This window comes from Procambarus clarkii, chromosome 8 (assembly GCF_040958095.1).
Source record: "Procambarus clarkii isolate CNS0578487 chromosome 8, FALCON_Pclarkii_2.0, whole genome shotgun sequence".
NCBI lineage: Eukaryota > Metazoa > Arthropoda > Malacostraca > Decapoda > Cambaridae > Procambarus > Procambarus clarkii.
In genome coordinates this window covers 44,372,104-44,388,206 of record NC_091157.1, presented here as the reverse complement: position 1 = coordinate 44,388,206, position 16,103 = coordinate 44,372,104, and the positions used below count along the sequence as shown (strand labels likewise).

Below are 16,103 nucleotides of genomic sequence, written 5' to 3'. Positions count from 1 at the left end.
TTATCAGCATTAAACTGCATCTGCCAATCCTTTGACCATTTCAAAACCCTATTTAGATCATCTTGAAGAGATGGTGAGTCTTCTTCCGTATTAATTTCCCTACCGATTTTTGTATCATCGGCAAATTTGCAAATGTTGCTACTCAAACCTGAATCTAAATCATTTATATATATTATAAACAACAGAGGTCCCAGGACAGAGCCTTGAAGCACTCCACTTACAACATTTTCCCACTCTGACTTGATTCCATTTATACTAACTCTGTTTCCTTTGGTATAGCCATGCCCTAATCCAGCTTAATATAGCACCCCCAATACCATGAGCCTCTATCTTTTTAATCAGTCTTTCATGTGGCACTGTATCAAAAGCTTTACTAAAGTCAAGGTACACAACATCACAATCCTTACCACTATCAACTGCCTCAACTATGCTAGAATAAAATGATAACAAATTTGTTAAACATGAACGGCCATTTATAAAACCATGTTGTGACAAAATTATTAATTTGTTTTTCAAGATGAAGACGAATTTTATTTGCAATTATAGATTCGAGTAACTTTCCCACAATAGACGTTAGGCTAATTGGTCGATAGTTTGACGCAAGTCATCTATCTCCTTTCTTAAAAACTAGTATCACATTAGCAACTTTCCATAACTCTGGCACTCTGCCTGACTCTATTGATTTATTAAATATGGTAGACAGTGGGTCACAAAGCTCCTCTTTGCATTCTTTAAGCACCCTGGCAAACACCGGCCCTGGGGATTTGTTTGGTTTGAGTTTTACTATTTGTTTAATTACGTCCTCTTTGGTAACTGCTAAACTATTCAACCTGTCCTCGTCCCCACCCACATATACTTGTTCGGCTGAAGGCATATTGTTACGTTCCTCTTTAGTAAATACAGATATAAAATATTTATTAAAGATACTACTCATCTCCTCGTCATTATCCGTTATTTGACCTGTCTCGGTTTTTAATGGATCTATCCTTTCCCTAGTCTTAGTTCGATATAACTGAAAAAACCCTTTAGGATTTGTCTTCGCTTGCCCTGCTATGCGAACTTCATAGTTTCTTTTTGCTTTCCTTATCTCTTTTTTAACATTTCTAACCAGTTGTACGAATTCCTGTTCTAAACTAACTTCCCCATTCTTAATCCTTTTGTACCATGCTCTCTTTTTACCTATAAGGTTCTTCAGATCATTTGTTATCCACTTTGGATCATTACTATTCGATCTATTCAATTTATATGGTATACTACGTTCCTGGGCTTTGCTTAGAATATTTTTAAATAGGTTATATTTTGAATCCACATCGAAATCCCCTTTTACGGGGGATTTCGATCCCAATATTTGTGAAATCCCCCTAATGAGATAATCCTTTCTCTTAAAACCAAGTCTGGTGCCCTTGAGGAGATACCAACTTTAATTTACAAAAAAGCCTCCAGATCTTTAGCCCCCTGCTATTGCATTGCTCTTCAACAAGTCACTTGAACTCCAAACCTTTCCAGATATTCTAAAAAAAAGCGAGAGTAACCCCTGTCTACAAATGTGGTGATCTCACAGATGTTAACAACTACAGACCTATATCAATCCTGCCTAACTTGTCAAAAATATTTGAAAAACTAATCTACAAGCAGCTTTACTCTTATCTAGCCAAACACAATATACTTAGCTCTTGTCAATATGGCTTCAGACCAAAAAAACACTAACGATGCACTTATTAGTATGATTAACTTGATTCATGCAGCTCTTGATAAAAATGAATTTTCTGTTGGGTTATTTGTGGACCTGCATAAGGCTTTTGACACTGTCAACCACCAAAACCTTCTTAAATTACATCATTATGGAGTCAGAGGACACTCCCTGCAATACCTCAAATCTTACCTTACTGACAGGCTCCAGTATGTTTCTGTGAATAATTCAATTTCTCCCACCCTACCCATCAATATTGGTGTTTCTCAGGGCAGCATACTTGGCCCTCTCCTCTTTCTCATCTACATTAATGACCTTCCAAATGCCTCCCAACACCTCAAACCAATTTTATTTGCTGACGACACAACCTACATTTACTCCAGTCCTGACCCCCTTGCTCTAAATGTCACGGTGAATGCTGAGCTAAATAAAGTCCATCTATGGCTAACTGCCAACAAACTCACCCTTAACATTAACAAAACTTTCTATATTCTGTTTGGCAATAAATCCTCTAATCAAATAAATCTCAGGATAAACAATACCCAGATTTGTAACAAAATAGATGGCAAATTCCTTGGCGTTTTCATTGACCACAAACTGAATTTCCAGGGACACATTCTAAATATATTAAAAAAAAAAAAGTTTCAAAAACTGTTGGCATTCTTTCTAAGATCAGATATTATGTACCTCGCCCTGCCCTGGTGACGCTCTATTACTCCCTCATCTATCCATATCTCAACTATGGTATTTGTGCTTGGGGTTCTACTACCCAAAATCATTTACGTCCTTTAGTTACTCAACACAAAGCTGCTATTAGGACAATATCCAACTCTGGCCCCAGACATCACTCGGTACCCCTACTCAAATCTCTGAATATGTTAGATATTAAGTCGCTGCACATCCTCTCATGTGTAATGCCAATCCTGACCTCAAAAGCTTCATTGAAGGTTGTAACAAAACCCATGAGCACCACACCAGAAACAAATACCGTTTTGATATTCCAAGAGTACGACTTAATCAAACTAGAAATGCTCTACAAATCAAGGGACCCAGAATGTGGAATGACCTTCCCAATCATGTTAAAGACTGTACCTCTCTCAACCAGTTTAAGATAAAAACTAAGCACTACCTAATAAATTTCCTGTAACCTACCTTACCCCTATATTGTCAACCCATGTCTGTTTTTTTAAACAACGCTGTTTGTCGACCTAATTGTATTTGTGCTGCTTTTTCTGCCGTGTTCTCCCCTTTTTTATTTTTATTTGTTCTCAACACATTTTATACTTTAATCTCAATTAGTATTAAGTTTTAGTCTTTAATGTTGTTCCTGCCCGAAACGCTTTGTGTAATAGTGGCTTTAGGCATTGTATGTACTAGCTCTATCTATAAATCTATCAATTTTTGTATAACCTCTTGTATGTATGTATGTACTTTACCTGAATAAACATACATTTATTTATTTATTTATTTATTTATTATTATTTATTTATTTATTTATTTATTTATTTATTTATTTATTTATTTATTTATTTATGTATTTATGTATTTATTTATGTATTTATGTATTTATGTATTTATTTATGTATTTATTTATGTATTTATGTAATTTATTTATTTATTTATTTATTTATTAGTGCAAGGTAAATGGGACACCACGAGCGTAGCTCTCATCCTGTAACTACACTTAGGTAATTACACTTCGGTAATTACATACACACACACACACAATGTAATATGTGTGTAATTTTTTTTTATAGCTGTTGGATGATGAGCGATTTAAGTCAGTGGATAAGATCAAAACTGTTGGCTCAACTTTCATGGCAGCAGTTGGACTCATGCCAGATATGAGGATATTGGACCACAAAGAAGAATCTGCCAGTCACTACATGTCAGTGCTTACTGAGCTTGTGTTTGCATTCAGAGAAAAACTTGCAAACATAAATGAAAACTCTTATAATAGTTTTACGCTAAGAGTAGGTGAGTTTTGTTGGCTTTGCTTGTATTATTTGTAATGTACATATAATGATGTTCTTTATTACATACTGTTATAGAAATGGAAATTTCTAGGTTAAACTATGAAAGTACTGTACTGTAGTTTCTGGGAAGGCTCCCTTAGTGACTTCCTTTAGCTAACTGCCCAGTTAGCTACACTCGTGTCCAACCACTTTGGGCTGGACGGTAGAGCGACCGTCTTGCCTCATGCAGGTGGGCGTTCAATTCCCGACCGTCCAAGTGGTTGGGAACCATTCCTTTCTTTAGACTGTTGGAACAAGCTAAGTGAGGAGGAGGGGTAGAGACCAAAACTGTCGGTAGTTTCAAAGTGTTACACTGCAAGGAGTATTGGGAAGATGGGACACCACGAGCATATCTCTCATTCTGTAAATACACATAGGTAATTACGTATTGTCACACCAGGCCCTTGTGAGTCATAAATCAATCAAAATAAATTCAAAGACTATATTCATAAATGGTTGTACATTTATAATTGGGAAAGATTACATAAGAAGTAGAGTACTGTACATTAATTGCATAAGTGTGTCACAATAACAGCATAGCATATAGACATCAAAATCAGAATCAGAGACTTAACCCTACTAGAGACTACAGGCCAAAACCTGGTCTCCTCACAGAGGTGCCAGAAGCTCTGGAGGCTAGATTACTCTGAGAGAATAAGCCACCAAGAAGGAAGAGCAAAACTTAACAGGCTACAGCAAGGAAAATATGAATAACCTTGATATCTAGGAATACGGCAGTTAGATTGTTCCCTAGCTAGTTACTCCCAGGTGGCAGCACCAGAAACTCCGGGTCTGACCTGGGTCAACCCTTCAGTCATTTGCCTAGTTTGACTGTGTTTGCATGTAGTCTTCATGTCACCCTTGCCCTTTGGGTCCTGGTTTTATAGACGAATGTTGGCCATCCCTTGAACTCTGTGAGATTATCCCTTTTAGAGGTGAATAGGTTGCAAGTATCTATTGGCCAGATGGACACTCCATGGTACTCTTCAATGGCATTCTACCAGCACCATGGTGGCACCAGATGTGATCTCAGTGTTAATTCAAATGACCTCAGTCAGGAAGGACTGAACTAACATCAAACAAATGCTAAGGGCAGATTATACTTTAATGACTGCACAGGGATCCATAGAGCAACTGCAGGAATCCAGAACCTTGGCACTCCTCATCCATTAGGTCGTGGAGCGTCTGGGACCACACAAGGTGGTCATCAGAGAAGCTCTTGGGCTTTCACATCAAATATTTAGTATTTGATGTGTATGGCCATGAAATTTGTTGGAGTCCAAGTAATCCAGACAACATATAAATTAATCACTTCAAATGGCAATGGTAGAATCAGAACTGGGTACAAGGGTTTTAGAAGGTATGAATGTAAAGGCACTTGTAGTTCAACAATTGACAGTTTATTCATAAGAACTTAATACTAGTGATACGTGGCAAGAATAATCTGACGTTACGTTAATGTCTGTCGTGGCGCTTGACAAAGCTAGGCTTCCAGTGTGGACTGCTCGCAGTGCTGTTAACACTAATCTAAAGAAGTGGGCAACCACTCTAGATGCAATTACAGCTTGTCACGACTGCAGCAAGCAATAGTAAGTCAGTGAAATGACAATGGATAGACCTGTCACCGAGACCAGTCTTCCATGCAACACTCAATTACGTTACATGATGACAGACATGACAATTGAACACTCAATTATATTTACACAATGACAGCCAGATGACAATTGATCTAATTAATTTCAATCAAAACAATTACAGATGTTTACATAGATGACAATTGATCTAATCAATCAATTGATGCCAACTTATTCAGTTGGGCGCCCGGAGGTGGACATCTTCGCATCGGCGTGGTCGAGGCGTCTTCCGGTATATGTGGCACCCTTCCCCGACCGCGAAGCTGTCGGGATCTACGCCTTTCGGCAGGACTGGTCGAGGTGGGGGGTGTTCTATACCCGGTTCCTCCAGTTTGGCTGTGGCTCTAGTTCCTGGCTCACTTAGAACTTAACAGGGGCGCGTTGTCCTCTTGGCCACATGGTAGATGGCCCAGCCATGGTTTCAGGCGCTGCTTGCCTGGTGTCCATACATGGATGTTTTACCGTGGTTCTGCCTCTTTCAGAAGATCGGCCCATTCCATTACAAGAAGAGGTTTGCTCTTCTCCTATAGTCTTCGCGTTTGGTATTTTTGACTCAAGTTTATCACCAATTGTTTGGTGATCAGGTGGCTTCGTTATTGGTGTCCCACCTGCAGGCTTCGTCTCGGTGGTAGTATGACGTTTCCTGGCGGTCCTTTCCTTACTTTTTGACTCTTCGTTGTTGTACTTCACTTTCGGTTTGGGTGGTGGTGTCCTTTCTCCTGTGGTTATTCCATTACCATCATCATATGTCGAATACTGTCGCCTCATATTGTGCGGCGCTGGTGGAGCAGCTTCAGCTTGCTTTCGGTATAGATGTTACTTCTGCGCAGTTTCGCAAGGTGTCTCGTGCACTGTTTCACCTCTGGCCTGCTCATGCGCCGCCCGAGCCGTCCTGTTCTTCGGACAGAGTGCTCTCGTATCTCTCTTCTCCTCGGCTTGTTGTGGCCCCTTCTGTTCAGGATTGTTTTTCGAAGGCTCTTTTCCTGTTGGCATTAGTCTCTGGGGTTTGGGTCGGGGAGCATTATGCTCTCCTCCGGTGCAGGAGTTTCTGCTCTTTCGGTTGTGGAGATAGGTTTGTTTGTCTGCAGCCTTCTCCTTCTTTTCTGGTGAAGAATGTGACTGCTGCTTTCTGGTGGGGTCATTGGGTTGTTGTTGCTTGGTTGGTCAGTCCCCGGTGCATCATGTTTTGTGTCCGGTTGCAGCCCTCCGCCGTTATTTGCGTGCCACAGCTTCTGTGTCCGGGGACGCGCTTTGGGTTGATCCGGTTTCCCTTCTTCCCTGTTCGTGGGTACTGGTCTCTCAGGTCGTCCATACGGTTATTAAGTCTAGCCAGCATGCGGTCTATCCCTGTGCCCATGATGTTCGTAAGTTTGCTGCTCTTGCTGCCGTTTTGGGGAACATGTCCTTGGCTGACATTCGGGCATGGGGTTTTTGGTGGTCAAACAGGGTCCTGGCTGCACGCTTCCTTGTGAACGTTCCTGGGCCTAGTTGGGCCTGTGTCGCTCTGGGTCGGTGGCTGCAGCCCGTCTCGACTTAGTGGAGGTGTGGAGCACCGACCTCCTCCTGGGTAAGTTCCATTTTTTCCTTAGTCTTCGGTGAAGTAGCTCCAGGAAGCCGTAGGGGCTCCCCCCAGAAAACCAGCATTCAATGTAATGAAACGCCATTTTGTGGGTAAGTCCCAGAGGCTCCCCGGCAACCCTCCCTCCCTCCCTCTGGTCAGTGGTTTTCGCGTATTGTGATATCCAGCCTCGGAACTGGAGGTGTGGATCGCCAGCGTGACGGTCTTGGGTTCCCCCTTCCTCCTCCCGGGGAGGGGACAGCTGCACAGACAAGCGGTGCGGCTCACGTGACGTCATGATTGTTTGCTCTTTTCCCTTGGGGGAGTTCTGTCCATTTTTTGTTATTTTTGTTGGTTTTACCAGAATAGGGGATTGTTTTGAGGTGCTTACCTTTCTGGGTGCCTGTCCTGGTTGATGGCAGATACAGAATGCTCCAAAATCACATGTGCATTTCTATAGGACATTGCTCCTCGTGCCTTTCTGAGGGGATCAGGTTCTGGCCGTGGTCCCTGGCAGGCCTAGAACTCCACCCACATCGACTGATGCCAAAAGTTAGGACTATCCCTATCAGCCAGGATAGCTCCGGGGAGCCTCCGGGACTCGCCCAGAAAATGGCATTTCATTACATTCAACGTTGTTTATTTGCACACTGATATAGGGGGGCCTTGGCTCATTGCCAAGGGATCATTCTTCAGGGGATTAAGAAATAAATGCTAGTTTTAATTGTATGTGCTGATCACTTTAAACTGTTATTTCAGGTATGAACATTGGTCCAGTTGTTGCAGGAGTTATTGGTGCAAAAAAGCCCCAGTATGATATATGGGGTAATACCGTTAATGTTGCTAGTCGCATGGACTCCACAGGTCTCCCAAATCATACTCAGGTGAAGTATCTACTCATAATATAATGTATTATATTTAAAAAATAAATCTCTCTTTTATTTATGTACTCACACATAGTACATTATTAACATCATATATAACTTGGTGGAGGTGGGGGGGTCCCTCAATTGTTTCAAATGTGGGTTGGACATGTATATGAGTGAGATTGGGTGGTTATAAATAGGAGCTGCCTCATATAGAATAGATGTGGGTTCACTTGAACGTGTCCAGCGTGGGATGACAGGGTTGGTTCCCTGCATTAGAAACCTGCCATATGCAGAAAGATTAACAAAGCTTAAATTTCATTCACTGGAAAGGCAAAGAGTTAGGGGTGACATAAGAGTTTTACAAGTGGATGAATGGACATAACAAAGGAGATATTAATAGGGTATTAAAAGTATCAACACAAGAGAAAACACGAACCAATGGGTATAAAATGGGTAAGTTTAAATTTTGGAAAGACCTGGGTAAATACTGGTTCGGTAACAGGGTTGTTGACTTGCGGAACCAGTTGCCACGTGGCATGGTGGAGGTGGGATCCTTGATTGTTTCAAGTATGGGTTGGACATGTATATGAATGGGATTGGGTGGTTATAAATAGGAGCTGCCTCGTTAGGGCCAATAGGCCTTCTGCAGTTACCTTTATTCTTATGTTCTTTCCTAAATCTAAACTTATCCAATTTATACCCATTGTTTCGTGTTCTGTCTTGTGTTGATACTTTTAATACCCTACTAATACCCCTTTTTTATGCCCAGTCATCCACTTGTACACCTCTATCATGTCACCCATAATTCTTCATCTTTCTAGAGAATGTAATTTAAGCTTTGTCAATCTTTCTTCATATGACATGTTTCTAATATAAATATGTAGCTTAACCAACACCTTCCCTATACATAGCTTTGCCTACACAATGCCCACACATAGCTTAGCCTACACCACACCTACACATAGCTTAGCCTACACCACACCTACACATAGCTTAGCCTACACCACACCTACACATAGCTAAGCCTACACCACACCTGCACATCGCTAAGCCTACACCACCCTACACATAGCTCAGCTGTTATAGATTGTTGTTATAGATTCAGCTACTGGGAATAAAAGTTTCAAGTAGCACGAGCTATGGTGAGCCCGTAGTGGACTTGCCTGGCACAGAAGCGGGGCTGTGCATAGCTCAGACCACCCTTAACATAGCTTAGCCTACATCACATGTACACATAGCTTAGTCTACACCACCCCACACACAGCTCAGCCTATACTACCCTTAACATAGCGTAGCCTACACCACACCTACACATAGCTTAGCCTACACCATCCCATACATAGCTCAGCCTACACCCCACACATAAGAACCATTTATACTATACTTTATACTAACTTAACCCTATTTATACTAACTCTGTTTCCTTTGATATAGCCATTCCCTAATCCAACTTAATATAGCACTCCCAATACCATGAGCCTCTATCTTTATAATCAGTCTTTCATGTATATAATCAGTCTTTCATGTAGCACTATATCAAAAGCTTTGCTTTTGATATAGTGCTACAAGGTACAAGAGGAGTGTTGTTAACGCATATGTCGACCGTGCTCTCAGGCCACAGCTCAGAATGGAAGCAAGTCGACGAAGAACTCTGTAGGGTAAGGCAGGTCCTAGTCAACAACGGCTTCTCCAATGGTTTCGTCGAAGACATCATAAGAAGGAAAGTGAAACGCCATGCAACCTCTGAAGAGACAACTAACACAACACCTATACCCCCTATTAGACTATTTTACAGGAACGTCTTTTCCACAGCACATAAAACGGAGGAAAGGGTCCTGAAATATATTGTTAATAGAAACGTTATCCCTACAGACAAAAATCAGAGGATACAACTGACGATTTACTATAAAACCAGAAAAACGGCCAGCCTACTCATGAGAAACTCTCCAGACACAAAGCAGAACGCTTTAAAAGAGACCAACGTCGTCTATGCCTTCAAATGCCCTCTTGGGGATTGTAAGCTCCAAAAAATCCAGTATATAGGCAAGACAACAACATCTCTTTCTAGGCGTTTAACGATGCATAAGCAACAGGGCTCCATTAAGGAACATATAATCTCTTCCCACAACCAAACCATCACCAGAGAAATCCTAGTAAACAACACAGAAATCATCGATAGATACAGCGATAGCAGACGGCTTGACGTTTGCGAGGCACTACACATCAAAAAGTCAACACCAGCAATCAACAGCCAATTAATGCACAACTATATTCTACCCACCTCAAGACTCCGCTCCAATATAGAAGCATCAAGAAATATGGACCAATAGGCTTTCTACAATCACTTCTATTCAATACCCATTGTTTCGTGTTCTGTCTTGTGTTGATGAAATTAATACCTTATTAAATACCACCTCACCCCATCCACCTCGCTCAAATGTAGATATAAACAAATCAGAGATGTGTAAGTTCTATTCAGTTGTGTATGTTTAAACTAAAGTCTTTGAAAATGTAATAAGTTTTACGAAACGCGCTCAAGTGTCGCGTCAGACTAGAAATAAAAAATGAATTTTGGAGAATTGATTTTTGAATTACCACCAACAGTGAAAAGAAATGTACGAAAGATTGAGAAAATTCGTGTTAGAATTATTAATCTTACTTTTTCGGTCATATTTAATTATATATATATATATATATATACTGTATATATATATATATATATATACTGTATATATATATATATATATATATATATATATATATATATATATATATATATATATATATATATATATATATATATATATATATATATATATATATATATATATATAATTTATCTATCTTTCGAAATTCAAATTCAAATGTTTATTCAGGTAAAGTACATACATACAAGAGGTGATACAAAAATTGATAGATTTATAGATAGAGCTAGTACATACAATGCCTAAAGCCACTATTACGCAAAGCGTTTCGGGCAGGAAAAACATTAAAGACTAAAACTTAATACTAATTGAGATTAAAGTATAAAATGTGGTGAGAAAAAATAAAAATAAAAAAAGGGGGGGGAACATGGCAGAAAAACAGCAAAAATACAATTAGGTCGACAAACAGCATTGTTTAAAAATATGACATGTGTTGACAATATAGGGGTAAGGTAGGTTACAGGGAATTTATTAGGAAGTGCTTAGTTTTTATCTTAATCTGGTTGAGAGAGGTACAGTCTTTAACATGATTGGGAAGGTCATTCGGTCATTCCACATTCTGGGTCCCTTGATTTGTAGATCATTTCTAGTTTGATTAAGTCGTACTCTTGAGATATCAAAATGGTATTTGTTTCTGGTATGGTGCTCATGGGTTCTGTTACAACCTTCAATGAAGCTTTTGAGGTTAGGATTGGCATTACAGTTCAGCGTTTTATATATATATAATACACATCTATCTATCATACCTAGTAGCCAGAATGCACTTCTTGGCCTACTGGGGGATGCATCAAGCGTTGTCTGGTTGCGGCTCAGTGTCGTTTCCTGCGCGCCTTGGCTTTTGTGGTCGTGGACTCACTTTAGGTTGAACCAATTTTCCTTGTTCCCTGCTCCAGGGCTCGGGTTTCTCAGGTCATCCACAGGGTCATTAAATTTAACCAGCCTGTGGTCTACCCTCATGCCCATGATGTTCTTAAGTTTGCTGCTCTAGCTGCTGTGTTTGGGAACACGTCTTGGGTTGACATTCAGGCGCGGTGGTTTTAGAGGTCAAACAGGGTCCTGGTTGCCCGTTATTTGGTGTATGTTTCTGGTCCCAGTCGTTCACGTGTTGCCAGGTTGCAGCCAGTTGTCTCGTCTTTGAGTTGAGGCACATGGTGTGGCCGCCTCCCCTTGGGTAAGACCCCTATTTACTTATCTTTGGTTATGTAGCTCCAGGGAGCCGAAGGGGCTCTCCACAGAAAACCAGCGTTGAATGTAATGAAACACCATTTTCTGGGTGAGCCCCGAAGGCTCCCTGGCATCCTCCCTCCGTCCAGTTGGTAGTTTCGTTTTGTTTTTGATGCTCATCTTCCGAACTGAGGTGTGGGCAGCCGGTGTGATGTTTTGGGAGGGGGGGGGAGGTTGTTAACTTTTTTGGGGGAGTTCTGTGTCCCTGTTCGGTCTTGGGTTTTTTGCAATTTCCTACCAAGTGGGGGTTTGTTTTGAGATGCCTACCTTTCTAGGTGCCTAACCCAGAGTAATATAGCATATATCAGTCCAATAGCTCCACGGAGCCTCTGGGGCTCACCCAGAAAATGGCATTTCATTACATTCAACACTGGTTTAATATGAATGGCGTCAAGAAATTTTAATCTTCTTACATTCTATGCATAATAGACAAAACTCAGGATCACTTATAACCAGCAGTGATCTCACTTGTTTTGCTGACGTTCTGCTTTCCTTCCTTGGTGATGGCAGACGTGAATAAATTCATATAAATTTTTATCATAAGTGCCACCATTTCCTGTGCCCCACTGAGGGGGGCTAAGTCCTAGCTCATTGTTCCAGGTAGGCCAATTAAAACTCCGCATGTGATGACTCCTTGTAGTTGGCACTCTATCAGATATAGTAGCTTCAGGGAGCCACTGGGGATCACCCAGAAATTGGTGTTTCATTATATTCAATTCTGGTTTTTTAACTTTTCCCCTTTTCTTAGCATTTTCAGTTTCTCCTTGCTATATATTAATGTAACTCACAAAATGTGTTGTTGAAATTTATTGAAAAGAAAGTCTATAATGAAATGATAAACATTAAATAATATTTACTTTGACCTTGATACTGGAAGGAAATTCTTGTTTAGTTTTTAATGATGTGTAAAGATTCTGTTTTAACTAGACATTATTTTAATATATTTCTTAGGTAACAGAAGAAGTTTACCAGGTTCTTAAGAATAGACCCTATCACTTTCAATGTCGTGGAAAAGTTAAAGTTAAAGGAAAGGGAGAAATGACAACCTACTTCTTAATTGATCGTAAAGAGCCCCCTACTATTAAGGCAGAGGATGGGTCCCGGCCGCCAAAGGTACCACCACATCTCCAGAGCTATGGTGAGTCTAATGATGCAGAATTTTGTTGAGCTAGGGAAATTAATTGAAACTTATTGCTACAGGAATATTGTCTATACTGATGATTTAAATGGAGAAAATGGTAAGGTTTTATTAAAGGTATGGAATAATAAGTGCAAAAGATATGTTGCTTCAGGAAAAAATACACAATAAAAGGTGACAAGCTGTCAGCTTCCTGTCCTCATCCAACAACTAGGGTGGGTGGCCCTAAGGTAAATTCAAGAATTGAAATGCCCTCCTCTGGGTAAGCCCCCATGGCTCCCTGACTACCTTCCCTATGAGCAACATTGGTTCACAGTCCATCAACTCTCGATTGAAACAGTTGCTGGTCATGAAGCTGTAAGCTCGGGGGAAGTTGGTGGCCCAGCATACTAGGGGGGTGTTTTGTACCTAATTTTGAGTAATCTATTTTATTTGTAGTATTTCTTTTGAGGTGTCTGTTGGCTGTTTCATTGCTTCATTTTTATGAATGTTGCAGTTGTCTATTGTTTCGCTTACTGTTTGGTTGCTTTTATCAGTAAGGGCGATTGTAACAATCCTCTGCTCCCTGCGCTTCTTCAAGGGAGGCCAGATTTGAGCTCTGGTCACCGGTATGCAAACAAGATGCCTATGACTGATGTGACTTAATACTGCGAAGCCATCTCGGTGACATAGCTTCAGGGAGCTACTGGGGCTCACCCAGAAAGGGGCATTTCATTACATTCAAAACTTGTTTTAATTGGGAAGTTTTTAACAAGTATAAGTAATTTCCTCAAGAATTATTATGATTAATTTTGAAATTCATGCATATTTAATTATTACAGTACACTAGAAAAAATATTTGCCTGTGCATAAATTTACAATATTTTTGATCAGTAATGTAAATGAGGTCTAAATTGAAGATAGTTATGTCACTTTTACACTAGGTGGAATGTCTTTCATGGTTTGCAACCTATCATATCTGCATACCATACTCACTTAAATTATTAATAAAGTGCCTGGGTTGTACAAGTACATCCATACAGGTGTGTCATATAATCCAAAAGTTGCTTTCATTCATGTGCACATACTTTGGATATACAGTACATACATAAATACATATACATTATAAGTATGTGATGTCATCATGGATAAAATAGTGATACAGTACATGTGTTAAAAGTACGATGATTAATCATGAAGTAATGTTAATTATGTCATTGAGCAGATGTTAGTAATTCAGTTATAGCTGTTGATTGTTCCATACCTCACAAGAATTTGAACTAATTTTCTGTGGGAAGCTCCTTTGGCTCTCTGGAGCTATAGGACTGACATATGCTATATTAGTCTGGGGCTTCAGTCCATGGAGTCCTGCCTACCGGGGACCAAAGCCAGAACCTGGCCCCCTCAGAGAAGTACAGAGAGCAGTGACTTAAGGAGACCCCCCTTGTATTTGGAGGTATTCCTTGTCTGCCATTGATCGGGGTTAGGCACCCAGAAAGGTAGGCATCTCAAAACAAACTTCACATGGTAGGAAATTGCAAAAATCTTAAGACTGAACAGACACACACAACTCCCCAAAGGAAAACACAAGAAACAAACAAACAAGCAATCGTCACTCACTGCCGCCACGCCGCTTGTCCCGTCCGCACAGCCCTCCTCTCCCCGGGAGGAGGAGGGGGTAGCCCAGGACCTACACGCTGACTACTCACACCTCAGTTTGTGGCTGAAGCGCTCTGGGGCAGATGCCGACTCTGGCCACAGATTCTTGCTAGAGTTTGTGCCCTTGTGGTGTTTCCTGCTGTTTGTGGTGCTTTGGCTTATATCCTGTAGGCTGAACACCGTATGGGGCTGCGCCGTTTTGGTTGGGTTGGACTTGGGGGGGGGGGGGGGGCCTTGGTCACTTTGGCCTTGGTTCAGTCTGTGCCCCTGGGTCCTTCCCCTGCTGTTGTGGTTCCTATGCTCCTCCTCCTGGACACTCTTCGGCAGAACTAGTCGTGGTGGAGTTCCTTGTACCTCTTCCCCTGGTTCAGCTGTTGCTTCGGTTTCTGGCTTGGCTGGAGTCTTCTCATGGGAGAGTCGTCTTTATAGTCCCATGGTGGCCAGCCCAGCCTTAGTTTCAGGTGCTGCATGCTCGAGGTTCAAACCGGGGCGTTTTCCTTTCCGCTGCTCCACCTCTTCCAGCAGATCAGGCCAGTTCAGTGCGTGGCTGGTTCGATCTACTCCTCCGCTCATCGCGTCTGGTCTTTTTGACACGGGTGTATCACCACTTGTATGGTGATCAGTTGATTTCTCTCATGGTGTCCCCACCTGTGGTTCTCATCTCGGTGACAGTATGCGGCGTTTGGTGGTCTTTTCGCCATTTACTCTCCTTATATCGTTTGGCACTGGCAGAGCCTCTGCAGCTTGCATTCAGTGAACTTTCTCGTGTTTTGTTTCCCCTCCGGCCTGCTCATGTGCCGCCTGAGCCATTCTTGTCCTTGGACAGGGTTTTCTCTGTCCAGCCCTGTTTCCAGTAGGGTTGGAGTTGGACATTTTCTCTCGTTTCCTCGGTTTATGGTGGCCCCTTCGGTTCGAAATTGCTTCCAGAAGGCTCTGTTTCTGTTGGCATTGGCCTTTGGGGGTCGAGTCGGTGAGCTTAATGCTCTCCTCCGGCGCAGAGGTTTCTGCTCTTTTGGTACTGGTGGACGTTTTGTTCGGTTGCAGCTATCTCCTCCTTTTTTGGTGAAGAACGAGACGGCGGGCTTCTGGAGGGGTCCCATGAGTTATTGATGCTTGGTTGGTCAGGCCAGTGGTGCATCATGTGTTGTGTCCGGTTGCAGCTCTGTGCTGTTACCTGTTCGCCTTGACCTCGGGAGCCGGTCGGCCGAGAGGACAGCACGCTGGACTTGTGATCCTGTTGTGCCGGGTTCGATCCCGGGCGCCGGCGAGAAACAATGGGCAGAGTTTCTTTCACCCTATGCCCCTGTTACCTAGCAGTAATTAGGTACCTGGGTGTTAGTCAGCTGTCACGGGCTGCTTCCTGGGGGTGGAGGGCTGGTCGAGGACCGGGCCGCAGGGACACTAAAAAGCCCCGAAATCTCAAGATAACCTCTGTGGCTATGCTTTGGGTTGATCTGATTTCCATTTTCCTGTTCGAGGACTCGGGTCTCTCAGGTTGTCTGCAGGATTATTAAGTCTAGCCAGCCTGCAGTCTACCCTCGTGTCCATGACGTTTGTAAGTATGGTGCCTTGACTGCCGTGTTTGGCAACATGTCCTAGGTTGACATTCAGGCATGGGGGTTTTTGGAGCCG

General features: G+C 41.9%; 1 protein-coding gene across 7 annotated transcripts in view; it reads left to right on the top strand.

Moving 5' to 3' along the window:
* Positions 1-16,103, top strand: part of LOC123759646 (adenylate cyclase type 1) — a gene marked incomplete at its 5' end in the record, with an annotated part of 300,312 nt that overhangs the window by 181,037 nt on the left and 103,172 nt on the right. For all 7 annotated transcript variants that reach the window (XM_069317785.1, XM_069317786.1, XM_069317792.1 and 4 more), the window contains 3 exon segments: positions 3,448-3,667; positions 7,657-7,781; positions 12,647-12,833. In XM_069317785.1, the coding sequence (XP_069173886.1) occupies positions 3,448-3,667; positions 7,657-7,781; positions 12,647-12,833 (532 nt within the window).